This window comes from Cydia pomonella, chromosome 10, assembly GCF_033807575.1.
Source record: "Cydia pomonella isolate Wapato2018A chromosome 10, ilCydPomo1, whole genome shotgun sequence".
Taxonomy (NCBI): domain Eukaryota; kingdom Metazoa; phylum Arthropoda; class Insecta; order Lepidoptera; family Tortricidae; genus Cydia; species Cydia pomonella.
In genome coordinates this window covers 23,255,998-23,283,968 of record NC_084712.1, presented here as the reverse complement: position 1 = coordinate 23,283,968, position 27,971 = coordinate 23,255,998, and the positions used below count along the sequence as shown (strand labels likewise).

The 27,971-nt window shown below is 46.9% G+C and overlaps 1 protein-coding gene across 1 annotated transcript in view; it reads left to right on the top strand.

Moving 5' to 3' along the window:
* The window catches only part of LOC133521768 (tuberin), an 88,192-nt gene that overhangs the window by 23,510 nt on the left and 36,711 nt on the right, over nt 1–27,971 (top strand). Inside the window, exons 21-41 of the mRNA XM_061856837.1 lie at nt 360–447; nt 807–998; nt 1,712–1,836; nt 1,987–2,211; nt 2,362–2,586; nt 2,737–2,961; nt 3,469–3,553; nt 5,073–5,215; nt 7,347–7,675; nt 8,098–8,299; nt 8,911–9,082; nt 10,417–10,572; nt 10,904–11,100; nt 11,813–11,920; nt 12,175–12,335; nt 15,293–15,418; nt 17,000–17,084; nt 18,127–18,197; nt 23,439–23,528; nt 25,350–25,431; nt 27,548–27,685. Coding sequence (XP_061712821.1) covers nt 360–447; nt 807–998; nt 1,712–1,836; nt 1,987–2,211; nt 2,362–2,586; nt 2,737–2,961; nt 3,469–3,553; nt 5,073–5,215; nt 7,347–7,675; nt 8,098–8,299; nt 8,911–9,082; nt 10,417–10,572; nt 10,904–11,100; nt 11,813–11,920; nt 12,175–12,335; nt 15,293–15,418; nt 17,000–17,084; nt 18,127–18,197; nt 23,439–23,528; nt 25,350–25,431; nt 27,548–27,685 — 3,225 coding nt within the window. The remainder of the gene's footprint in view (nt 1–359; nt 448–806; nt 999–1,711; nt 1,837–1,986; nt 2,212–2,361; nt 2,587–2,736; nt 2,962–3,468; nt 3,554–5,072; nt 5,216–7,346; nt 7,676–8,097; nt 8,300–8,910; nt 9,083–10,416; nt 10,573–10,903; nt 11,101–11,812; nt 11,921–12,174; nt 12,336–15,292; nt 15,419–16,999; nt 17,085–18,126; nt 18,198–23,438; nt 23,529–25,349; nt 25,432–27,547; nt 27,686–27,971) is intronic.

The window sequence follows — 27,971 nt, the reverse complement described above, 5'->3', positions numbered from 1 at the left end:
ACCGTTTTTTTTTTTTTTTTTTTTTTTGACCCAGGGGGAATCCGTTATGGATCCCACTGGCACGGGAGAAGCCGAGTGGGTATGTCCGACTCCCACGGACTAAACCCCCTGGGGTGTTCCACCGCGCGCTTTGTGGACGGGGTTTCGGGAACGCGATTGTAGACTTCCGATACCCCGTCGGCGTTGCCATTACGGGCTCGACTTTTGTGGCTGCTGCTGCAGCCTACTCCGCTGAAGACGCCTCGGAACACTTGAGGGCCTTCCAGCTCGGAACCTCTTTAGGCGAGTGATGGAACTCCCGGCCCATCACCCGCAGGTTCCCGTTAAGGCGGTATCATTCGGGCTGCGTATGCCCTTAGACGCCGACCTGGCCTCTTACGGCGCTGAGGGAGCGAATTCGCATCGTCCTCGCGCATTCTCTCTGCAGCCTCCTTTTGCGACAGGACGGTGACGCTAAAGGAGGCCACTGCCGCCCACGCTTCCTCACTGCTGAGCATGCGGCTTATTAGCGCCGGCAGCGAGAGGTCTCCTCCTATGGCCGAGGACAGGATAGCGCGAGGCTCCGCCCACGCAGGGCACTCTTCGCGCGTGTGTTGCGCCGTGTCCACGGCTCCTCCATCGCAATGATGGCACGCTGTCGTCGGCTCCCTTCCCAACCTCTCACACAGGTACCAGCCGAAACAGCCGTGCCCCGTTAAGAGCTGCGTGAGATGGAAGGAGGGTGCGCCATGCTTGCGTTCGACCCATTCTTTCAAAACGGGCCGAACAGCGGCCACCAGGTCCCGGCTAGCTCCCGGGATTTCCAGACGCTCTGACCACTGCTGGTAGAGGACGTCTCGTGCCTCTTCACGCCACTGGCGGACCTCACGAGGGGCAGGCCAGTTCTCCTCCCTCCTTGCTGCTAGCACCCGCCAATAGACCGCGGACTGAACCTTGGCTTCAAGATCCCATGGCGGGCTCCCAGCTAGCAGGCCGGCTGCTGCGTGCGAGTTGTCGCGGTACGCTCGAGCCACCCTGAGAGCTATGGCCCGCTGCGGCCGGCGCAATAGGGCCGCACTCCGAGGACTCAGGGTATCCGCCCATATTGGCGCCCCGTAGAGCGCCATTGAGCGCACCACACCCAGATATAGCCTCCTGCAGGCTCCTCCTGGACCGCCTAGATTTGGGAGGATCCGCCCAAGCGCTCCGGCTGCAGCCATCAATTTTGGAGCCAGGCGCTTGAAGTGCTCCTCAAACTTCCACCTACCGTCGAGAACGAGTCCCAGGTACTTCATCGTCGACCCGACGGCGATGGAAGTTCCTCCCACAGTTATCTGTGCCCCCTCTGGTGGTTTATTTCGAGGTCCGTGGAAAACCAGGACCTCGGATTTGTGCAGAGCCACTTCTAGGCCTATAGCCCGGATCCTGTGGACCACATGAGCCACACCTGCTGTGGCTAGGTAAGCGGCTTCCCTGTGGGTCCTTCCACGGGCCGACACGAGAGTGTCATCAGCGTAACACGTGACGCCGATCCCCCGCAAAGTGACCCCGCGTAGGACCCAGTCGTACCCAATGTTCCACAGGAGCGGCCCAAGTACCGAACCCTGTGGAACACCGCACGACATCTTCCGTCTGCCCCAGCCGTCCCTGGTTGGGAATACCACAACGCGGCCTGCAAAATAATCCGCCACTATTTTTTGCAAATACTCGGGCACGTTGTGGTCTGGAGAAGGTACCGTGCCACAAGCCACTAGTAGTGTAGTGGGCGTGCCGGCGCTGGGCTGGGCCGCGGCCGCCGAGCTGGCCGTGCTGCTGGCCGGCGACGCCGCCACCGACCTCATCGACCTGCTGGAGAAGGTACCGTGCCACAAGCCACTAGTAGTGTAGTGGGCGTGCCGGCGCTGGGCTGGGCCGCGGCCGCCGAGCTGGCCGTGCTGCTGGCCGGCGACGCCGCCACCGACCTCATCGACCTGCTGGAGAAGGTACCGTGCCACAAGCCACTAGTAGTGTAGTGGGCGTGCCGGCGCTGGGCTGGGCCGCGGCCGCCGAGCTGGCCGTGCTGCTGGCCGGCGACGCCGCCACCGACCTCATCGACCTGCTGGAGAAGGTACCGTGCCACAAGCCACTAGTAGTGTAGTGGGCGTGCCGGCGCTGGGCTGGGCCGCGGCCGCCGAGCTGGCCGTGCTGCTGGCCGGCGACGCCGCCACCGACCTCATCGACCTGCTGGAGAAGGTACCGTGCCACAAGCCACTAGTAGTGTAGTGGGCGTGCCGGCGCTGGGCTGGGCCGCGGCCGCCGAGCTGGCCGTGCTGCTGGCCGGCGACGCCGCCACCGACCTCATCGACCTGCTGGAGAAGGTACCGTGCCACAAGCCACTAGTAGTGTAGTGGGCGTGCCGGCGCTGGGCTGGGCCGCGGCCGCCGAGCTGGCCGTGCTGCTGGCCGGCGACGCCGCCACCGACCTCATCGACCTGCTGGAGAAGGTACCGTGCCACAAGCCACTAGTAGTGTAGTGGGCGTGCCGGCGCTGGGCTGGGCCGCGGCCGCCGAGCTGGCCGTGCTGCTGGCCGGCGACGCCGCCACCGACCTCATCGACCTGCTGGAGAAGGTACCGTGCCACAAGCCACTAGTAGTGTAGTGGGCGTGCCGGCGCTGGGCTGGGCCGCGGCCGCCGAGCTGGCCGTGCTGCTGGCCGGCGACGCCGCCACCGACCTCATCGACCTGCTGGAGAAGGTACCGTGCCACAAGCCACTAGTAGTGTAGTGGGCGTGCCGGCGCTGGGCTGGGCCGCGGCCGCCGAGCTGGCCGTGCTGCTGGCCGGCGACGCCGCCACCGACCTCATCGACCTGCTGGAGAAGGTACCGTGCCACAAGCCACTAGTAGTGTAGTGGGCGTGCCGGCGCTGGGCTGGGCCGCGGCCGCCGAGCTGGCCGTGCTGCTGGCCGGCGACGCCGCCACCGACCTCATCGACCTGCTGGAGAAGGTAACGTGCCACAAGCCACTAGTAGTGTAGTGGGCGTGCCGGCGCTGGGCTGGGCCGCGGCCGCCGAGCTGGCCGTGCTGCTGGCCGGCGACGCCGCCACCGACCTCATCGACCTGTTGGAGAAGGTATGTCTTCCTGTCAATTTTTATAATTGGACCAAGTTAACTCTGCGCCGCGGCCTATTGACTAGCCGTAAGTCAATACGATACACACCGGATGCGTGTGCGTAGATGTACATTTGCACGTGCGCGTTCAAATATACAGAGATCCTTATGAGAGACGACACACCGCTTCTGTGGCATGTGCGTGCACGGCTGCAACATTTTAGCGCACACGCACGTGCATATCTTCGCAGACGCATCCTGTGTGCTACCTTTAAGATAATTAAAATCTGAGATTGCACTACCCAAGCAACAACTTTCAAACAAATTTAAACTACAACTAAATTCCCCTAACTGCAACTGTTATTAAATATGTGAACTATTTAATTTTAAATGTTACTTGTAGATAATGAACCGGCCGTTTGAGAGTGAAGAGCCCCACGAGTCAGACCCCGAGCCAGATTTAACAGACGTCACTCTTGCGGTCTCAGGTGCGTATGTTGAAAATAAAGAACGTTTATTTATTCTGCAATTTAGACATATTACGAAATGTTATAAAACGCATAATTAGATATGTTTACTCAATTTCCCGGTAGATGTATGTTTTTAGGGTTCCGTAGTCAACTAAGAACCCTTATAGATATATAAATCAATAAAGCCGACAAAGTCGTACAATAAAATCTAAAAATTTTTTTTTTAGGGTACCTCCCCGACACGTAAAGTGGGGGTGATTATTTTTTTTGCTTCAACCCTACAGTGTGGGATATCATTGGAAAGGTCTTTCAAAACTAATAGGGGTCTTCAACAAACATTTCTTGATATAGTGAATATATTCGGAAATAATTGCTCCGAAAGAAAAAGAAAGAAAAAGGTCCAAAAAATATGAAAAAAATCTTGGAAGTAGAGCTTAAGAAAGACATTAAATGAAAACTATAGCGGATATGATTAGTTTAGCTGTTTTTGAGTTATCGCAAAAAGTTTCCCCTTCATAGTAAAAAGACGTACAGTTCATCCACAGTTCATCCCTTGGTTAATAATCTACTATACTTTAAGCTTCAGTTTAGCTTATTGTGACGGAAGAGTAACTACGGAACCCTACTCTGAGCATGGCCCGACATGCTCTTGGCCGGTTTTTATTTATTTCTAGAACTAGCAGACGGTTGTCTATGGATTTTATAATAAAGATATTAATTTTGTTTTGTGTTTTCGTGAGATGATTTGAGTGATTAATAGTGCAGCGGAATTAAACATACCTACTACTGTTTATAAATAAACGAGATGTTTAATTTTGAGCTTTCCTCTTCGAGACCAGAGTCCAAAAGTACATCCCTTACTAAAAGTTGTTCAGAAAGACTCAACATATTCATACCGCAATTTTTAGAAAATCCGTGAATATGGTTTTTAGGTTTCCGTACCCAAAGGTAAAAAAGGACCCTATTACTAAGACTGGCTCTTAGCTAAGAGTATGGCTGTTGATAAATACATTGATATCCAAAGTCAGAAACAATAATTTGACGTCCGCTGGCAAGTTTTTAAAGAGATCACCTTGTTACCTTGTCCTATTTTTAGGGTTCCGTACCCAAAGGGTCAATCGGGACCCTATTACTGAGACTCCGCTGTCCGTCCGTCCGTCTGTCCGTCTGTCACAATCTCGTCAACTGTGATAGTTAGCCAGTTGAAATTTCTACAGATTATGTATTTCTGTTGCCGCTATAACAACAAATACTAAAAACGGAATAAAATAAATATTTCTTTCCAATCTCGATGTTCTCATCCAATCACCGAAGTTAAGCAACGTCGGGCGGGGTCAGTACTCGGATGGGTGACCGTTTTTTATAGATAATGGTACGGAACCCTTCCTGTGCGAGTCCGACTCGCACTTGGCCGTTTGTTTTTTTTATAGTTTTATTTTAAAAAAATCATGAAAGAACACCTGAATCGTAAATTTTGGGAGAAGCTGGTGTCAGTTTATTCTGACTGTACATATAATAATGTAGTTTCCATGATCAGGTCTCCTAGAAGTGTTCCACGCGAAGCTGCTCCGAGCCCCGGCGGCGCACGCGGCGCGCGCCTGCCTCGTGCTGCTGGACCACCTCGACCACGCGCTCAACCACCCGCGCCACTCGGCCGCGCACGCGCCCTGCAGGAAGAAGGTGAACTATTGCTGCTGCTTCATATTTTTCATTAGCTCTATTACCTTGGTTTATTCTTTATCGGCTTAATAAATAAAAAAATATCTTACAACCTTACCAAAAGAAATAATGAATAGTCGATTGTATACCGTGTGAAACAATCTGTTTTATGCAAGCATTAATTGATAGTTTGAAAGTTTAATGTGTGATTACAATAAAACTATAGTATTTTATGCAACGTTGTATAAGAAGGGTCAAAAAAGGCGAGTGACGTGAGTTACAAGGAATACGCTACGAGCATTTACCATTTGTTTAGTTTTATTTTGACCTACTTATACAAAGTTGCATACAGTACTTTTCCTACGAGTAAGTAAGTAAGTAAATATTCTTTATTGCACCAACAATTATACATTTTACATACATGTAAAACTACAAATGAATTTTAAAGGAAAATAGAACCAGTTAACAACAGGCGGTCTTATCGCTAAAAAGCGATCTCTTCCAGACAACCTTTAGGTAGCAGGAAATTTCGAACTCATACAATAGTCAACAGGTAGTGCAAGGAGCTAAATATGGAGACTATTAAATACAAACACACATACTACTTATATAAGTATTAAAACAATACCTAATATACTAATAAATATACAATATAATATAATACAATATATATATATTTATACTTACACATATAAAATATATAAATGGCAACTTAAGGTAGAGATAGAAAGTATAGTTTCAGCTGATTTTTGAAAATGGGGAGAGATTTAGCTAATCTTAATTCTACTGGCAGAGCATTCCATAACCGAACAGCCCGGAAGGTAAAAGAGCTATTATAAAATTTTGAAGTAGATAAGGGAGGAGCAAGAATATGAGTCTGAGAACATCTGATAGAAGAGAGATACTTGAAACGCTCTTTGAGATAAGGTGGTGTAGCGGGGTTAAAGAGAATGCCATATAGGAGGGCAAGAATATGAGAGTCACGGCGAAGACGAATAGGAAGCCACTTGAGCTGAGAACGAAACTGAGACACATGGTCATATTTGCGCAAGCCAAATATAAACCTTATACAGAGATTCTGGAGGCGCTCAAGCTTATTCAGCTGATCCTGCGTAAGGTCAAGATAGCAAATGTCAGCATAATCTAATATGGGCAGTAAGAGAGATTGAGCTAGCGCAATTTTAGTGGCGTAAGGCAAGAAATTTCGAAGTCTGCGGAGCGATGCAATTGCAGCAAACATCCTCCTACTAACCTCACTCACCTGAGGTGCCCAAGAGAGACTCTGGTCCATCATGACACCCAGATTCCTTACCTGGACAGAGAAGGGAATCTGAATACCGTCAAACACAATGGCAGGTAGAGAGCCAAAATCAATCCGGGCAGTAAGCTTTGAGCTACCTACTACCATAACCTGAGTTTTAGTAGGGTTTACCTTGAGACCGTAACGCTTACTCCAATCTAAGATGCTCTCCAAGTCAGTGTTCATGGCGCAGATAGTCTGTGGTAGATCGGCAACAGAGCCCTGAGAGTATATTTGTACGAGTCAACAAAAATAAATCTTAATTTAGGCAAATAAAGCAAAAGTATATAGCCAAGACGCGCGAGCATACCTTGTTACGCGCCCAGCCCGCCCCGGGCCGCGGCCGGCCGGTCGGCGATACCTCCTCGTAACTCATGAGGCCCTGGTACTTGCTCTGCGCTAAATTAGATTTTTGGACAGATTTTTCTCGATTTTGGCCACCGTAGCCTACGGAGACTAACAAGCAACGCTAAGCGGTCTTCGTAGTCTATGGGTATTGCTATATTACGGGTGTCACATGCGTGTTTCTGACTTATGAAGTGATTGTTTTTACTATGCAACCAAATGAATATTTTGTAAGTTGGCAGCAATGCACTTAGTTTAAAACTGTATTCGTTTTGATTTTGTTAGGTTGGTAGCCATTAATCGCAGTAACGTTATAGCTATTAAAAGCACAAGAGCTGTTATGAGGAATAGACAATATAGACTTTTCTTGAAAACTTTTATGTATGTTCTTATATTCGTGTTAATGAATGCAAAAATGACAGATAACAGTAGAGGAGTAGGAAAAGACAGGAATAACTCTTCACAGGACAAGTATTCACAATACTTTAATAACATTTTCGTTTACAGATTCTTGACATGATCTTCGGCCTCCGCGCGAACGCGTTCAACTCCGTGGGGTTCTGCTACGACAGCGCCGGGAGCCCGGTGTACGGCGCGGCCGCGCTGCGCATCAAGCCCCTGTGCTCGCCGAGCTTGCTCGCCGAGCCGCTCGCCGCGCGCGGCCACCACCCGCCGCCCAGCAGCCATCAAGTGCCGGTCAGTGTACAGAATACACACGCTGTGTACGAGTATATGGGGGGAATCACGGCACGACTTCGCGACGCAAAATTTCACACTCACATGACTGCGGTGGTTTCGCAGTCATGTTCGCGCTTTCCACGAAGATTCCCGTCCCCGTTTCGAGTCCCGAGAAAATACATAGTGTAGTATTATCACAAAGAACATCCCCTAAGTAGTAAGAAGAGCTGATACGTACTTTGATAATAATTCTACTCAGAAGTTGCGGGCAGAAGATTACAATCTTTAAATAGTAAATTAACTTACATTTCGACGACCTCGACGACCGGCCTAGCCTCGTGGGTAGTGTACCCTGCCTATGAAGCCGATGGTCCCGGGTTCAAATCCTGGTAAGGGCATTTATTCGTGTGATGTGCATGGATATTTGTTCCTGAGTCATGGATGTTTTCTATGTATTTAAGTATTTATACATATTGATATATTATATATATCGTTGTCTAAGTACCCTCAACACAAGCCTTATTGAGCTTACTGTGGGAGTTAGTCAATTTGTGTAATAATGTCCTATAATATTTATTTATTTATGTAATTTGCAGGGAACTTGTATTCTCCCAGTGGGCCGCTGTGCACGCATTCTGACCCTAGCCTTGAGTCGGGAAAAGGAGTGGTCCGTCTTACAGCATGTTCTCTGGGCCCTACCAGCCTTACTACAGTCCAGGGCTCTTTGTGTCGGTCGCAGGGCCCAAGACTTGGACCTGCTGGCTTCTACTCTCTGCGCCATGGTGAGTTCCTGAGGAATTCTGACCCTAGCCTTGAGCCGCGAGAAGGAATCTCAAGGTCTACATCATGTCTTCCGAGCTTTACCAGCCTAATCAAGGACACCCGCGCCGCGCACTGCTACCAGCTCTGCTACAAGGGGAAGCACCAGGTACTTGGACTACACGGCAGCAATAGCTGTAAAGCCATTGAAAATTAAGTGTGAATTTAGAACCTCGAGAATGCTGTGATTTCAATGGCTTTAATGGCTATTATGCGTGATGGGGCTGATAAAAAAAATTAACTGTTTATTATAATTTGGGTTAGTACACAAATAACTTGTTAGTTCAACGTATATAAGGTTCGTAGGAACAATTTATATGAAATTAAATTGACCACGTAACTGATCATTCGTAAAACTTTTCCACATAAGTCAGATAAGTGTATTGACGTTCTTAACTGACCATTGGTGGATTTAATGTTTACAAATTGCACAGTGGCATTGACCGCCAGCATCATGAGCGAGACAGCAATATAGAGATAGGAACAGACGGGTCAATGTACGAAATTCCTAGTGCTAAGCGTCCTTTCTTTAACAATAAGGACAACACAGATTCAGCCTAACATTTTTTTTCAGCTCTCAGACCGAAGCCTGGCGTTCCCCGAGTGCCTGCGAGGTCAAAAGGTCCTGGTGTCGGAGCTCCACGCCGCCGTGCTGCCCTCTCTCGGGGCATTAGCTCCGTACCACGCCTTCCTCGAACCATTAACACAACAGCGGGTCGTGCGGTGTCTGCTGCGCTACGGCATGGGTCAGTCTGTCCTTGTCTAACTTATCAGGTCTCCGACCGAAGCCTGGCTTTCCCTCGAACTATTAACACAACAGCGGGTCGTGCGGTGTCTGCAGCGCTACGGCATGGGTCAGTCTGTCCTTGTCTAACTTATCAGGTCTCCGACCGAAGCCTGGCTTTCCCTCGAACTATTAACACAACAGCGGGTCGTGCGGTGTCTGCAGCGCTACGGCATGGGTCAGTCTGTCCTTGTCTAACTTATCAGGTCTCCGACCGAAGCCTGGCTTTCCCTCAAACTATTAACACAACAGCGGGTCGTGCGGTGTCTGCAGCGCTACGGCATGGGTCAGTCTGTCCTTGTCTAACTTATCAGGTCTCCGACCGAAGCCTAGCTTTCCCTCGAGTTATTAACACAACAGCGGGTGGTGCGGTGTCTGCTGCGCTACGGCATGGGTCAGTCTGTCCTTGTCTAACTTGTCAGGTCTCCGACCGAAGCCTGGCTTTCCCTCGAGTTATTAACACAACAGCGGGTAGTGCGGTGTCTGCTGCGCTACGGCATGGGTCAGTCTGTCCTTGTCTAACTTATCAGGTCTCCAACCGAAGCCTGGCTTTCCCTCGAGCTGTTAACACAACAGCGGGTAGTGCGGTGTCTGCTGCGCTACGGCATGGGTCAGTCTGTCCTTGTCTAACTTATCAGGTCTCCGACCGAAGCCTGGCTTTCCCTCGAGTTATTAACACAACAGCGGGTCGTGCGGTGTCTGCTGCGCTACGGCATGGGTCAGTCTGTCCTTGTCTAACTTATCAGGTCTCCAACCGAAGCCTGGCTTTCCCTCGAGCTGTTAACACAACAGCGGGTAGTGCGGTGTCTGCTGCGCTACGGCATGGGTCAGTCTGTCCTTGTCTAACTTATCAGGTCTCCGACCGAAGCCTGGTTTTCCCTCGAGCTATTAACACAACAGCGGGTCGTGCGGTGTCTGCTGCGCTACGGCATGGGTCAGTCTGTCCTTGTCTAACTTATCAGGTATACAACATTTTTGAGTCGACTACCCACACTAAATAAATTCGTAAAATTACTATACGTTTTGACTGTTTAATTGGCTTAATAACTGTGTGTTGTCATTGTGGTTAAAACGCCAGGCCTCCGTGTATTTCGCTTCTCTTCCGCGAGGAATTTGGATACCTCTGAACTACACTATATAGTATTCACACATTCTATGTTCTACATAATTCAACGGCTCAAGCTTTGATAGTAGTTATAATTTTTTTTATTGTACCATGTAGAAGAATGAGTATATTCAGTTATATTGTCAATGCAAAGTTTCATCCAGACTATAATAATATTTTCTGTCTATTAGTGCTTCGAACGCCGGCGCCATACCTAGCAGCACTGACGCAGTTCACCCTAGAAGCCCGTGACACCATGGTGAAGCTACTTCCCGAGGTTCTACTCGACTTGTCCAAGGTGTCCGACACCAAACTCATCGCAGGACCAATGCTTGAATTTCTATCCAGTAAGTTCAACCCAGATGGCGCTGCAGTCGTTTAGATTCGAACTGAAAGGTTAGTACTTCAGTTCGTAGGAACTAAAAATAAGCCAATATCTGGTTTATGGACTCCCACGGCAAAATAACTTCCAAAATTGCCTGCTTTAGTTTTTTTATCAGTTGTTCAAATTAGGAATTAAACTGTGATTTATTAATAATAATCCAAAAACACGAGTAATACGTTGCGATATAAAAAAAAAGTATTTATTTTACAAGTTAAAAAAACGTTAAAATTCAGTTTTAATAACTATCCTGTACATATATTGTATAACCATATTAAGAAGAACCTTTTTTTCAGCTTTAACCCGACTACCGCGAGTATTCGCCTCGTTCGTCGAAGACCAATACATGTCCGTATTCGCCATCCTGCTCCCGTACACGAACCCGTCCCGCTACAACCACTACGTCGTCTCGCTCGCACACCACGTGGTCGCCGCCTGGTTCCTCAAGTGCCGGCTGTCTTATAGACGGAACTTCGTCAGGTTTATTATACACGTGAGTATTATACTGCCGACGTGAATGATATGTATACATTTTTAGCCAATGTATACGTAAAGGATTAGGTTGCAAAAGTGTTATCTTTAACGTCGACTGTGCATGGCAGGGTAGCCATGTAATGTGAGAGAGTATAAGGGAATGAAGTATTGTTGCTTCTATGACGTTTATTGTACACTGTCTTGGGTTGGATATATGTTTTCACCACACCAACTGGTAAAGGCCCTCTTGATTGTTCAATAACTAATGAGAAAGTTGCATTTTATCCACATGTGGGACAAAGTAATCAGATGCAAATTTTAAGTCTGTGTTAGCTGGTGGAATTGTCTTTTAAATGATACATTTTTTATTACGTTCATTGGGATGTGATTTGTTTTGTTTTTCGTGGTATTTCATAGTAAGTATTTTCCTCGCGTTGGTGTGGTAAAAAAATTGTGTTTCACTCGGAGGCAAATTTTGTATAACTCTCGCAACGCTAAAGATTTCTTGGTATTTTTTTCTTAGTATATGACATTTATTTTCAGTTTATAATGGATATAGTAGTGTTTTTTCTACTTGCCAAAAAACAAACAAATTAAAATATTTTCTGTAAATAATTGTTTTGTTCTAATATTTCTAATAGTATTGAAAAAAACATCGGCCCTTAGACTACAAAACAAGCTGTCAAGCTGGTCCCTACAGGATATTTTCTAAACAATGGTTGTGTTGGCAGGGCCTGCACAACTACATCATCATGCCGTTCGAGGAGCAGCTGCACAATTACAAGGTGCACGCGCCCGCCAATGAGGACTCCAGCAATCGCAAACGCAGCTCCAGTCTGGTAACACTCATTTTTAAATTCTCTTTGTATAAAAACTTGTAGTTTTAAAATATTTTAGTGTATTTACTGTGTATTTTTCACTATAGTTATCATAAGGTCTCTTATAGATCCTAAGCCACTCCCATTTCTATATCCGAATATTTAAAATTTTCATGCCGTTTATTACTCAGATCACGGAAGCTTCTCTAATGAGTAAAATGTTGAAAATGGCGACCATTTTTTTTATCTTAGTTATGTAAGTCGTCTCTTACCAGGGGTCCCGCGGCGTGTCAGCGGCGCCCATCGGGTCCGGGTCCGGCGCGACTCGGGCCGGCGCGGCCTCGGCCTCCGCCGCCTTCCACGTGGAGCTCACCGAGACCTGCGTGGACCTGCTGGCGCGCTACACCGCCTCCGCCTGCAGCGTCAAGCCGCAGAGGTATGTGGCCCCCACTGGAGCTCACCGAGACCTGCGTGGACCTGCTGGCGCGCTACACCGCCTCCGCCTGCAGCGTCAAGCCGCAGAGGTATGTGGCCCCCACTGGAGCTCACCGAGACCTGCGTGGACCTGCTGGCGCGCTACACCGCCTCCGCCTGCAGCGTCAAGCCGCAGAGGTATGTGGCCCCCACTGGAGCTCACCGAGACCTGCGTGGACCTGCTGGCGCGCTACACCGCCTCCGCCTGCAGCGTCAAGCCGCAGAGGTATGTGCCCTCCACGTGGAGCTCACCGAGACCTGCGTGGACCTGCTGGCGCGCTACACCGCCTCCGCCTGCAGCGTCAAGCCGCAGAGGTATGTGCCCTCCACGTGGAGCTCACCGAGACCTGCGTGGACCTGCTGGCGCGCTACACCGCCTCCGCCTGCAGCGTCAAGCCGCAGAGGTATGTGCCCTCCACGTGGAGCTCACCGAGACCTGCGTGGACCTGCTGGCGCGCTACACCGCCTCCGCCTGCAGCGTCAAGCCGCAGAGGTATGTGCCCTCCACGTGGAGCTCACCGAGACCTGCGTGGACCTGCTGGCGCGCTACACCGCCTCCGCCTGCAGCGTCAAGCCGCAGAGGTATGTGCCCTCCACGTGGAGCTCACCGAGACCTGCGTGGACCTGCTGGCGCGCTACACCGCCTCCGCCTGCAGCGTCAAGCCGCAGAGGTATGTGCCCTCCACGTGGAGCTCACCGAGACCTGCGTGGACCTGCTGGCGCGCTACACCGCCTCCGCCTGCAGCGTCAAGCCGCAGAGGTATGTGCCCTCCACGTGGAGCTCACCGAGACCTGCGTGGACCTGCTGGCGCGCTACACCGCCTCCGCCTGCAGCGTCAAGCCGCAGAGGTATGTGCCCTCCACGTGGAGCTCACCGAGACCTGCGTGGACCTGCTGGCGCGCTACACCGCCTCCGCCTGCAGCGTCAAGCCGCAGAGGTATGTGCCCTCCACGTGGAGCTCACCGAGACCTGCGTGGACCTGCTGGCGCGCTACACCGCCTCCGCCTGCAGCGTCAAGCCGCAGAGGTATGTGCCCTCCACGTGGAGCTCACCGAGACCTGCGTGGACCTGCTGGCGCGCTACACCGCCTCCGCCTGCAGCGTCAAGCCGCAGAGGTATGTGCCCTCCACGTGGAGCTCACCGAGACCTGCGTGGACCTGCTGGCGCGCTACACCGCCTCCGCCTGCAGCGTCAAGCCGCAGAGGTATGTGCCCTCCACGTGGAGCTCACCGAGACCTGCGTGGACCTGCTGGCGCGCTACACCGCCTCCGCCTGCAGCGTCAAGCCGCAGAGGTATGTGCCCTCCACGTGGAGCTCACCGAGACCTGCGTGGACCTGCTGGCGCGCTACACCGCCTCCGCCTGCAGCGTCAAGCCGCAGAGGTATGTGCCCTCCACGTGGAGCTCACCGAGACCTGCGTGGACCTGCTGGCGCGCTACACCGCCTCCGCCTGCAGCGTCAAGCCGCAGAGGTATGTGCCCTCCACGTGGAGCTCACCGAGACCTGCGTGGACCTGCTGGCGCGCTACACCGCCTCCGCCTGCAGCGTCAAGCCGCAGAGGTATGTGCCCTCCACGTGGAGCTCACCGAGACCTGCGTGGACCTGCTGGCGCGCTACACCGCCTCCGCCTGCAGCGTCAAGCCGCAGAGGTATGTGCCCTCCACGTGGAGCTCACCGAGACCTGCGTGGACCTGCTGGCGCGCTACACCGCCTCCGCCTGCAGCGTCAAGCCGCAGAGGTATGTGCCCTCCACGTGGAGCTCACCGAGACCTGCGTGGACCTGCTGGCGCGCTACACCGCCTCCGCCTGCAGCGTCAAGCCGCAGAGGTATGTGCCCTCCACGTGGAGCTCACCGAGACCTGCGTGGACCTGCTGGCGCGCTACACCGCCTCCGCCTGCAGCGTCAAGCCGCAGAGGTATGTGCCCTCCACGTGGAGCTCACCGAGACCTGCGTGGACCTGCTGGCGCGCTACACCGCCTCCGCCTGCAGCGTCAAGCCGCAGAGGTATGTGCCCTCCACGTGGAGCTCACCGAGACCTGCGTGGACCTGCTGGCGCGCTACACCGCCTCCGCCTGCAGCGTCAAGCCGCAGAGGTATGTGCCCTCCACGTGGAGCTCACCGAGACCTGCGTGGACCTGCTGGCGCGCTACACCGCCTCCGCCTGCAGCGTCAAGCCGCAGAGGTATGTGCCCTCCACGTGGAGCTCACCGAGACCTGCGTGGACCTGCTGGCGCGCTACACCGCCTCCGCCTTCAGCGTCAAGCCGCAGAGGTATGTGCCCTCCACGTGGAGCTCACCGAGACCTGCGTGGACCTGCTGGCGCGCTACACCGCCTCCGCCTGCAGCGTCAAGCCGCAGAGGTATGTGGCCCCCACCGAGACCTGCGTGGACCTGCTGGCGCGCTACACCGCCTCCGCCTGCAGCGTCAAGCCGCAGAGGTATGTGCCCTCCACGTGGAGCTCACCGAGACCTGCGTGGACCTGCTGGCGCGCTACACCGCCTCCGCCTGCAGCGTCAAGCCGCAGCGGTATGTGGCCTCCACGTGGACCTCACCGAGACCTGCTTGGACCTGCTGGCGCGCTACACCGCCTCCGCCTGCAGCGTCAAGCCGCAGAGGTATGTGCCCTCCACGTGGAGCTCACCGAGACCTGCGTGGACCTGCTGGCGCGCTACACCGCCTCCGCCTGCAGCGTCAAGCCGCAGCGGTATGTGGCCTCCACGTGGACCTCACCGAGACCTGCTTGGACCTGCTGGCGCGCTACACCGCCTCCGCCTGCAGCGTCAAGCCGCAGAGGTATGTGCTCTCCACGTGGAGCTCACCTAGACCTGCGTGGACCTGCAGGATTTCATTAGTTCACGAAATTAATTAATTAAACTTCCGTAGATACATTATATGATGCTTATATAAATATTGCAGGAGTGACGCGGCAGAGTGGATGTTCTCCGGCGGGCAGTCCATGACGTGGCTGGTGGGGCACAAGCTGGTCACCATCACCACGGCCGGCTGCAACATGAACAGCATCAAGCAGGGCATGTGCGACAGGTCAGTTGTACACCACCACCATGAAATACGAGTACAAAGTTATTTGCACCTTCTAAATTTAATATTTTTTCATTAATTCTAATCATAGATTTTTTCCCCACCCTGGATTCACAATGATCATTTATGGCAAAATCCTTTCTAACCCTGTATAACCTTTTTTGATTCAGTAATAACTATTGTCTACGTATTATCTCAACGTCAGTAGGTACGCAATGACTCCCATCAACTCGAGGATTGTTGTCTCGGTTCTGATTCGCTGTTCACGTTCAGATGCGTGACGCTGTAAATTGATAACTGTATATGTATGTATTTTGGTATGAATGAATGATAGCTTCAATAAGTATAACTCGTAGAAGAGTAGTTTTGTCGTGGCTAATGTTATGGTATTACACTAAAACGCAAAAATATGTTAGACTCGACATGTTATCGACTTGCGAAATCCACCAAAACAGTTTTCTTTGTGGGGCCAGCTATCTATAATACACTACTCGACAACATTAAAAATATTGATAATGATCAGACATTTCTTGGTAAACTAAAAAATGCCTAACTACAATGGATTTTACGACATGTCAGAATATAATTATAATATAGTACATTACGATACAAGTGCGAAAACTAGGAAATTCGAAACGAGTGGCGATAAATTAACACGACCGAAGGGAGTGTTTTAAATCGACACGAGTTGCGAATTACAACGTTTTACAGTACATATGGCCCTTTAAATGTTGGACACAGTAACGTTATATGCTAATTTTCGCACTAGTGCGATAAAGTAGCACCATATGTACTGTAAATTTAATTTTAATGCAATGTTTTATTTTTGACTATGTAAATTGTATTGATTATTTATTACGTGTTATTTATTGTTTTTATTTTAATCTTTTTTTGATGATAATTATTTTAATGAATTGTGATTTAACTGATATCAAAGAGAATTAAGAAGACCAAGAGTGATCACTCCATACAACGGTTTTGCTATCAAAAATACTATTATTTTCGTAGTCCACATCTAGCGTCAAGTAGCGGAACTCTCAGTACTGCCACTCGACAATAGATGTCGCGGCAAACAAAACTGTAATGCTTAACGATTTTCAGCTAATATTATAACCAGAGTAAGCGTAGGAGTTGAAAATAGAGTTCCGGTTACTCTGGTAGTAGTTGTAGTAAAACACTTTATTGTACAAAAATAAACATAAAACAGGAAAGAAAACATCATTTGTACAAAGGCGAACTTACTACTCTGGTTCTGGTGGTCTGGTTCCTGTACTCTGGTTATCTTTTTCTTATCGTGTCGATGGTTTCGTATTTATCGTCATATATATATGGTTTTATATTAAGCGGGACCAGAAGGTAGCGACGCTTAACGCCCTGTCTGTTGCGTCCCGTAGATCTTGTTACACATGCTTTCCTGCCCAGGAAACCCGCACACATGTTCCGATCATCGTTTGGGGAGCCGTGCCACATGTGCATTGAGTATCTCTGGTTATAATATTAGCGGAAAATCGTTGAGCATACTTATTAATATGACACGTAAGACATGTAAAAGTTTTAGATGAATATGAGATATGGTCCGTGCAGGTGCGCGGCGCTGTGCCGCGCGCACGCGGACAGCGCGGCCAGCCCGCTGCCGCCGCTGGCGCCGCCCGACGACCCCGCCCGGCCGGTACGCGTCTACACACATGTATCACTCCACACTACACGCACATTTTTTTTTTTCAGCCTGTTCCCACTGCTGGGCAAACGCCTCCCCTCTTTATCACCCTTTGCTCCTATCCAATACACTCTCCCGCTACTCTTTAATAAATGCATCAAGGTCGTCCCGCCATCTCCGTTTTGGTCTTCCACTGCCTAGATCCATCCTGTGGGACCCAGTCTGTGACTAGTTTGGTCCAGCGCTCGGGGTGCATTCGGCAGATGTGCCCTGCCCAGTCCCACTTTACCTTTCACACACACATACATTACCAATGCTTTACTATTCTATACAATTATGATATAGCCACTAATCAATCTTATCACTATTAGTTTTTCTACGACTCATCTAAAATAATACTTTTCACTATAAAAGCTAAATAATTAATAAAAACTGTAAATCTAGTTTTAAGGAAATCTCCAGTGTTATATATAACTATAAAAGATTCTCAACCGGAGTGGTCTTGTTAGTTTTGGGAATAGGCTTCAGTCTCGTTATTTTCCATTTGTTTGGATACTGCCCGGTACTTAATGCCAAGTTAAAAATGTGCATCATGGGTGCTATAAGCCACTCTTTGCAGCCTTTTAAAATAAAGATTGTCAGGACCAGGGGAGCTTCCAGGTTTCAGATGACCCAAAGAAGTTTCGATATCCGACTGCGAAATCTTATTAATATGCACATAGTTTGCGTTATAACTTCAGTTTGCGTTATAATACGTTACTCTTCGAAGGCCGCAAAAATATGTGACACGCTCTTATGGCTCTACGGATAAGACCGTATCAGATATTTCTGCGGCCTTCGTTGTGTAACATATTATTGTTGTACTATTTATATTCCTGAAAACAACTGTAGAATCACTTTAATTGATTTTGAGTTTTCTTAAACCTACATGCTGGCGCCTAGAGCCGCAGCTGCGATTTGTGATTTTTCAATAGAATTTTAGACGATTTCAGTTTTAATATTTTTTAAGTAATAAATTTATTCCTTATAAATAACGGTTTATATTGTAACGAAGGTCCCGCCAAGCGACGGGAGCCACGGGAACCACAACAACCTACAGGTCACCAACCCGCCCGAGATCAAACGGTAAGTCTCATAATATCGTGTCGGAAACTAGCTCCTAAAACCCTAAAATGGACTCTAAAATCCCTTCACCTTACCTTTTTCCTGTACTTTTTTTTTATTTAAGAATTTTTATGAAAAAATAAGAAAAAAACGATAAGAGTCAATTTATGCCAGTTTTTAAAAGTCTTATACATTACACGTGCTTTTCAGGCATCAGGACAATTTTTCACTCATTTCCCTTTAAAGAAAAAAATGCTTTATTTCATACCTGTTTACATGATCCATATATTATTATTATTATTTTTTGGTTTATTTTAGTTAGTAACAACATGATTAGACATTAGTTTGCCCAGCCAACGACAACCTCAGCCCAGTATTTAGTATGCACTTAATTTATTAGAAACGGCCAGGAATTAGTGCCTACGCCAAATCTTGGGATTAGTTGTCAAGCGGACCCCAGGCTCCCATGAGCCGTGGCAATATGCCAGGACAACGCGAGGAAGAAGAGATAAACGGCCAGGAATTATACGAAGAAGGTCGGCGTTTTCGCGTTTTTGCTATAAGCGCCACCTAACGGTATCCGCGTGAATCAACATCAGCGAAACATGGCCAAAACACTAAAAACAACCTGACCAAGGCACGGCGGTAATTCCACAAAACTACGACAGATGTAGTAGCGTTTCGCTACAGTATGTATGTATGTATATACTTTATTGTACATAGAAATAAAAACACGAAAAACACAGTTACAGAGTAAATTAAATACAACAAAGGTGAACTTATAGAAATTTAGTTATAGAACAGTCGAGACGCCCTCCCAACGCCCTAAGGAGGCTGTTGCTGCTGCCTCGCACTCTCCTCAGCAGAGAGCCAATTCTCTTCCGCCTAATGGCAAAGAAAAGAATGGCTTTTTTAATTGAAGAGTATGCTAGACTAACAAGGAAAGGTACCCAACTGTCCGGTTCCGATTTGATTTATATTTATATATGTTATAGAGTAGTCTAAAATAACGGACACGTATTTTTTTTTAGCTGCCCAAACTGAACCTATTGGGAGAAAATGTCCTCCAAAGTACTAAAAAGTTACTAAATCTTCTAACTTCTATAGAAAGTGATGCTCAAGCAACTTGCTAGTTAATGGCTCGTTTGAGTATATGTTTGAGAACAGGAAAAAATAATGAGCACGTGTTTTGTTATATCGGCTAAAACTCTTTTTTTCCTTGACTTGATTTCCAAACTTGACTTTAAGCTGATATAACAAAACACGTGTACATTATTTTTTCCTGTTCTCAAACATATACTCAAACAAGCCATTAACTAGCAAGTTGCTTGAGCATCACTTTCTATAGAAGTTAGAAGATTTAGTAACTTTTTAGTACTTTGGAGGACAATTTCTCCCAATAGGTTAAGTTTGGGCAGCTAAAAAGAAATACGTGTCCGTTATTTTAGACTACTCTATAACATATATAAATATAAATCAAATCGGAACCGGACAGTTGGGTACCTTTCCTTGTAAGTAAAGTATATAAAACCGATTATCGCTTAGATTACCCCAATAGTAAATGGGGTGCAACAAATCGTACCTAACATAATCACCTGTCACCGTCAAAACGTTCGCGGTACGTGATTTTTAGGATTTATTAATAGTTCACTGCTAGCGTGCCGTTCTCAAGAATTTTCTCCGTTTACTATGAGAAATATTCTCGAACGAGAACATTCCTCATACAAAGCAGAGAATATTCTCGAGAACGTTACAACTATATTCACTGCTGGGTGGTGTTGATAGGTTCGTCAATTGTGGTTTGTTTAGCCAGCCCTTTGAGGCAAAATTTACTCTTACGTGCTTTTCTTAGACTCATTATATTATTTCTTCTCATTGTCAGATGCGTGAGATCTTTGCATCCTCTTCTTCTTTCCCTTTTCCCACTTTAGGTGGGGTCGGCTCTCCTCATTAATTTACGCCGGGCACTTCAGTACTTTGGATCCTAATGAGATAAAATAATTGTTCTAAAACGTTGATATATTTTCGTACCGTTCGTCACGTGACCATCATATAAAGTGTGAAAAACGGTAACGAAAATCTGAATAGCACAGTTAAAAGTGTTTAGTTTGGTTTTATGTGTGAGTAATACTTGCCCCGGTGCGGGACTAACCGCTGGTGCGCTATTGATTTTCCGAGAAAAAATACGCCAATTTTCTTTTCGCCGACAACGATTCGCAGATGGGTTCTTTGGCAGAGAAACGATTGGCAGAATGTCATTACGCGTAATAGTCGTTTACAAGAGTATTAAATAAGCACAGCACTGATACCCCTATTTGTGGCATTATCTATGAAAAGGGACCTTATTGTCGATGGCGCTTACGCCGCACTGCGTCGCGCAGCGTTGTATTTGTATCGGAGCATCTTTTATAACGGCGGAAGCGCCGTCGACAATAAGGTCCCTTTTCATAGATAACGTCACATTTACTTTCCGTAGAATAATCATTTAGTAACCGTCACAATTACCCGAGGAACCATTGGTCGAGACACAATGGGTCGAATGATCATTTTGCATTGTGATCAAAAGTTACATCTACAAATAAATCACTCTGCGAAACGATGTTCGGCGAATCGTTGTCTGCGAATCGATAATCTGCTAAATAATTGTCGGAGAATCATTAGGTACCTCTAACCGCTTCGTCGTGTGCTTTCTAATAACACTGATTAAATGCGAATTAACGTACTTACTGTAAAACTAGCATAAGTTGTGAACTTTTCGTTATACAGCGTGGACCTAATAACCCGACGTCCGACAGACTAACCGCGTATTTCCTACGGTATAACGTGTCATTTAAATAAGTCTTAAATAATTTAATTAGCTCGTTTTTAGAACAAAATCAATAATTTTAGTCATTATCTTGTTGTAAACAGCTTGTTATTTCATGCCACGGTAATAATAAATGACAACTGACATAATATAAAACTTCGAAAAATAAATGATATCATGTAAGCTAAAAGTGTTGTACTTTCAATACTCGCAACTGTATAACTTCATTCACATATTGTTATACTTACTCCATACAGTAGAAACTCGATAATTCGGCAGTTCGATGGTCCGGTACGTCCAGTAATCCGGCACATCGGTATAGAGTCCGTCTGACACTTCCACACTTGACAGTGCAAAGTGTGTGCAGTCAGCTTGGTTGGAATCCAGTCGGGTTATTTGGGCCCTCTGTATAGTTGCGGCCAACTTCTACTAGCTGCGGTTTTTGCTTCTTACCTATTTAGAAAGATTATTGCATAATGACCTTTGAATCCCTCTATAAGCATACACATTAGGGATATAATTAAATGATCAGCAAATATATATATATTGGTCAGCAGAAAAATCTGATCGTTAAGGGTTGGATTAGACTTTTGCTGACCAGGTAAACATACCCTATAAATTATTCCTAAATATTTTGATGAAATGAGCAAGTTTCAAAGAATAGATGGGATTGAAGTCATTGCGAAGTAATCTTTGAGGTCTGTTCCAATGTTAGAATAAAGATTGGCGATATAGTTACATAGAATATAACTATCATCAGTCATCACATAGTCAAATAGAAACACACTTCCATTAGAATAGACCATAGAATTGTTACTAACTTCCTGGCCGAGTCAAACTACGTACTTAAAATATACTCGCTTAGAATTCAGCGTAATAAACTTGACAATCTCTTGGCTCGCACGATTCCGTGGTGCCCACTTTCATGCTTGATATGGCGCAATGAATTATACATTTCATACAAATTAGTGTGGCCTAATTAAAAATAAATCATTATATCTTATACCTTTAAACGAGCAATTTCCGGGATCTCGGAAACGGCTCTAACGATTTCGCTGAAATTTGATATATGGGGGTTTTTGGGGGTAAACAATCGATCTAGATTAGTCTCATGTTTGGGAAACGCGTATTTTCGAGTTTTCATGCATTTTTCTTTCGACGCAAAATATGGTCGCTAATTTCGTGTCGCCGGCAACTGTCTGTCTGGTCCAGCGGGTTAAGATGCGGACGGAAAGAATCAACCAGTGTTACGGGTTCGAATCCCGCCCGGTGACTATCTTTTGTTTTTTTTTTATATTTTCAAGTTTATATATAATATTTTATTGTTTTTAGACAAGTTTAAAAAAATGTAGTTAATGTTTGAGATAACAATATATACTACTCAAAAGAAAATAAGGGCCACTGAATTTTTTGGCTGTAACTTAAAACATATTTATTTTATTTGATATATTTTCTTACAATAAAAAATGGCATTCTTTTTTTTACAATTTAAGTGTATTTCAATCCGAGCTTTGCTCGGTCGCCCAGGTACTTTCATTATTCTAAATAAATATATCCTTAGTTGGCTGAAACGAGCAAAAATGTTACCAAATTTTATTTGGTTTGTGTATTTTTTATTATACAGACTGTAAAAAACCCTTTTTTAATCTGTTTTATCACACTACAGCTGGAGTTTACCCTATGGTCTGCTCGCCGAAACGCAATTGCAATGAGGGCTACCGTTTTTGTACTCAGCAGATGGCGCCACTGTTGAGTGAGGTCCAAAGCATAACTTATAAAGTCATTGCATTGTTATATGGGCTCAACAAAGTTCATAATTACAAATCATGTTTAATACATGATGTAGTGTATAGACGTTTCGAGCGCTTACGTCATAGTGACGTCACTGACAGTTACAGTTAGTCGATGTTAGACCGCCAAGCAAAGCAGTCGTACTGCGTGATGTTTGTGTTACCGAACCATAGGAAAATACATTATATTGTATGCTTTACTGAAGTAAATACATTACTATAATACCATACCGTAAAAATTAACCTCATAATGAGTTGCTCCTTCGACCTGCTTAGTTTTGCATCTCTTTTTCTTAATTCTGTTTTAAAGTTCTGACACTCATTGAGACTTAACTCTTAGTTGCAATAAATAATCCGAGATATTATAAAAAGTATACAAAATAATGAAAACTGTAATAAACGTGCGTAACCCACCCTGGAATACTGACAGTTGACATTTCGGAGACCACCAGCTACACTAGCGCCTCTAGCGGCGAATTCATACGCGGTAGCCCTCATTAGATTAGACCAACAGAAGAGGCCTATTTGTTTCGTATAAAGCGTCTTTCCTATTCAATTGTACTTAAGATTGTTGTTTCCCAAGACCGTTAAGCAAAAAACGTAGTTTGACTTGTGCGTTGCGACGTTGTCGCTTGCTTGCTTGTGACGTGTGGTGTGGTGTGGCAGCTACAGCAAGCACTCGCTGCAGCACTCCCGCTCAACGGACAACTCGGCGAGCTCTTCGCTCTCCGACCGGCCCGACACCGTGCCCTCCAGGTCAGTTGCTTGTCGCTCTTGTGTCGCGTGTGTGTGTCTACAGCAATCACTCCACCGACAACTCGGCGAGCTCGCTGTCCGACTGGCCTGACAACGTGTCCTCCAGGTCAGTGGCGTGTCGCTCCGATGTCGCGTGTGTGTGTCTACAGCGAGCACGAGTCTGCAACTCTCCCGCTTCGACAGCTCGGCGAGCTCGCTTTCCGACCGTTCCGACAACACGCCCTCCAGGGCAGTAGCGTGTCGCTCCCGTGTCGCGTATGTATGTCTACAGCGAACACGAGACTGCAACACTCCCGTTCCGACAACTCGGCGAGCTCTCCGACCGGCCCTACAACGTGCCGCCTACAAGTGGTGTGTCGCCCTTATGCCGCGTGTGTATGTCTTCAGTGAGCACGAGAATACAACACTCCCGCTCCGATAACTCGTCGAGCTCGCTCTGCGACCGGCCCGACAACATGCCCTCCAGGTCAGTGGCGTGTCGCTCCCGTGTCCCTCCAGATCTGTTTCACTTTGGTGTCGACAGATCCATATTCTGTGTTACTTGTGTTATCGCAGTGGTGGAAACGTTATAGTGTAATACACTTCTGGCGCAAACTGAACTCTAGCGACCCGAAAAAGAACGTGCCATGCTTGAGAGCAGCAAGCAAAGGTTTGCATGTGAAAGTACAATCTCACTTAATAAGATCTTATCTTATAACAATAAGATTTCGAATGGTCAAATACAAGCAACCACATCCAGTCCGCCAGAAGACTCGCACAAGGTATGTGGAAGTCGGTATCACTGATACTGTTTACGAATCAGCACAGAGAATTGCATGACTAACATATGTGATGTTTTCAATCAAAAGATACTTGTCAGTTGTATAAGGACGATTTTCTTAAATATTATTAACGGGGGTTAAGTGAAATTTTGGATATGAGGGTGATTATTCCCGACAGCCACAGCCTGGAGGGAATTAAAGACCCGAGTTTGCAATATTCTTACCCCCGGAGTTACACACAATGTTTTTCATCACACTTGCGAAGAAAAAACTAAAATTTAAACGAAATAATTCTTAAATACGGTGACATATCAAACATTCGTCCGCCATTTTGTAATTTCTTGATAGGTAATCATTGAGGGCACAGACCTATCCGGCATTCAGCCACGATGAATAATTATGTAGAAATATTTTAAACGGCTGTTAAATTAATCGAATTATTTAATTTTAAACATAAACAAAAATATTAAATTATAAACGTCAGTATTTTAATAGTAAAACTCATTTATGCTACTTGGTTTGTATGAAAAAAAAGGACATAATATAAAAAAAGCTTTTTTTTTTCACAATCCATAACTCCCGCGGGAACAAAATAGGCTTTTGTCCTTCAGTACACCTGCATGAAATAAGAACTTTTTCGAGCAAGTGTGATGAAAACGCCTTTTTGACAACCGAAAATAAATTATTTTGCTTGAAAACAGCAGTGGTGTTTCTAACGAATTGGCCTTCGCTTCTAACTCCAGAAAAATTAGAGATGGTCTGACGGTACTCACGATATCACCCAAAAAATTGTATTTGACTTTGAGAATGCTTTCACTCTTGCCACGAAAATACTTGGGTGGTTAAAACTAACACACATGGGACGTGATTCTGTATGCATGTCATTAAAATGCTTTATGAATGTTGAGGTGTTTTTACTCGTAGACATTTAGTTTATTCAAAATTGGTTAGGGAAGTAAAAATCACCGTTATAATAGGTAAATCAGCTCTTAATATGATTATTAATAAATGTTATAATGATATGATATGGATCGTTTTTAATTAATGTTGTGTTTTTCAGACAAAACTCGGCCGAATACAACCCCATAGTAGAAGCGCTCAACAATTTCACGCAACGCTTCGAAAAGATCTCAAAAGAAGTGGTCAGTTTACTTGTACTTCTAATGTATAGGGATCGTGCATGAACTGTAGGAGGCAGCACAGGAGCCGTCAGATTTTTGGCGCGAGGCGTAAATGTGATGTTTATTGTTCCGATGTAGCCCACAAGATGGCAGACCCTACTATGCACAAGAAAACACGTGACGTGTAAATGTACATGTTTATAGTTCCGATTCAGGCCACAAGATGGCAGACCCTCCAACGCGCACGGTCCCTATTAGTCCTCATTTGTGGGTATGTTTGTTGTATGTGCCACCGTAGCGTTAAAGCCATAATTAGTTGGGTGAATCAACTTTTTTTGTTTTGTTATCCTGTCCCGTTGTCCAAGGGACAACAGTGGCACAGTTGTTTGAAGAGACGTTGTATGCCGTTCTATTAACATGCTTAGTAGGGGGCCCATTATGGACATTGGTTATAACGACCACAAAAACGCACGTTTGATACATTTAAGTACCATAAAATCAGTATTTCAATGAACTTTTGTCCCCTGGACAACTAATCGTAACCATGGCAACGAGTGACGCTAAAAAGTTGATTCTCCCAGTTGCAACAGATAAGTTTTAGCAGCGGGTTGATATTACGGAAGTTTCGAACGGTGAACGGAACTGTGAATACATTTTTAACGAAGTGATTTTACTTACTTTGCATTTTGATGCGGCAGGGTCGCCATCAAATAACAAGAAAAGGTCTTGTTAATATTGTTTCGAGCGGGTCCAGGGAGTAGTAGTGAAACACCTTATGTGTGAAAGTATAAGAACGTATAATCTGTAAAAACCTGCCTATATACACGTTGGGTTGCGCTGACACAAGCAATAGGGAGCGTGCATGAACTGTAGTGTGTAAATGTACATGTTTATGGTTCCAATTCAGGCCACAAGATGGCAGACCCTCCAATGCGCACGGTCCCTATTAGTCCTCATTTGTGGGTCTGTTTGTTGTATGTGCCACCGTAGCGTTAAAGCCATTCATAATTAGTTGCAACAGATAAGTTTTAGCAGCGGGTTGATATTACGGAAGTTTCGAACGGTGAACGGAACTGTGAACACATTTTTAACGAAGTGATTTTACATACTTTGTATTCTGATGATACTTCAAAAAAGAAACTCTTTATTGCATCAGACACACTTAGTTTATAAAGTAAGGTAAGTATTTGGTAGTAGTCGAGGATCTCTATCAGACAATACTGTCAGCAAAATGTCAAATTATTTCGCCGAAAGTGTCCGAAAAATTAGGGGGACTAAAACGTTAGACTTGTTTGGACTTTTATTTACCACGTCGGTGGCAAACTAGCATATATTATTATTATGTCTGTCTCTTACAAATTCTCTGGACCATGGGGTCCCGGACATTTGGAAGGCGTGCGTGGGGCCGAACCCAACACGTAGAGCCCCCTTGTAATAAGACAATTTACTCTAAATGTAATATGACACCAACCGACGATTATCCCTGTTCACACTATAGTAGTGCACCCAAGGGCAGCCCCCGGTTAGTGTAGGACTATTGAAAAAAAAAGGGTACAAAAATAAACCGGGCTATTGGGTTGAGTTGCAAGTGGACTGGTAATCGGGACTATGGAGGATACTATGGCACCTGCCCTGGTCATATGTTTTTAAAAAAACGGCAAAATGGGCAGGTGGTGACTCGCCAACTCACAATATGGGTCCCCGAAAAGTGTGGAGAGGTGTGCGCCGCTTTCTACTCAGTGGCTGTCAGCAGCCACTGTGCCAACTCGCGTCTTATGCAAATTTCACTTCCACCCTGCGAGCATATAGCTCTGACACCCCACTCTGGACGGCCGGTAAAGGCAAGCCAGAGGTGAGAGTCCTGCGGCCCCTGCTCAGTGTTCACTCCAGCCGGCCAATGAAGGCAAGCCGGAGAGAGGGAGCTGATGCGTGTATATCGCAGCGCTTGTGTTTATTTAGCACTTCTTAATGTTCTAAAATGTGTATCTAGTCTATTTTTGAACGAGTTCACCGACATTGCTGCCTTATGGTATTCAGTCACCGACAAGTAGTGACATAAAGAAGTCTAAATGAAGGGACAGCTCCGTTTATCATTTCCGCATCGTGTCAAAATGTCTAATGACGTCTCACGTTACAGGACACAGAAGAAGCGGCCTGGTCGCGAGCAGGAGAGCTGGCAGCGGGCGCCTGCCCCTGTTGGTGCGCGGACTGGGCCGAGATACACGTCCGCTCCCCCTCGGGAGACGTGTCCTGGCTTATGCGGGTGCAGAACCAGGTACACTGCAGGAGACACCGGCCCTGGCGGCGCAGGACTGGGCCGAGATACACGTCCGCTCCCCCTCGGGAGACGTGTCCTGGCTGATGCGGGTGCAGAACCAGGTACACTGCAGGAGACACCGGCCCTGGCGGCGCAGGACTGGGCCGAGATACACGTCCGCTCCCCCTCGGGAGACGTGTCCTGGCTGATGCGGGTGCAGAACCAGGTACACTGCAGGAGACACCGGCCCTGGCGGCGCAGGACTGGGCCGAGATACACGTCCGCTCCCCCTCGGGAGACGTGT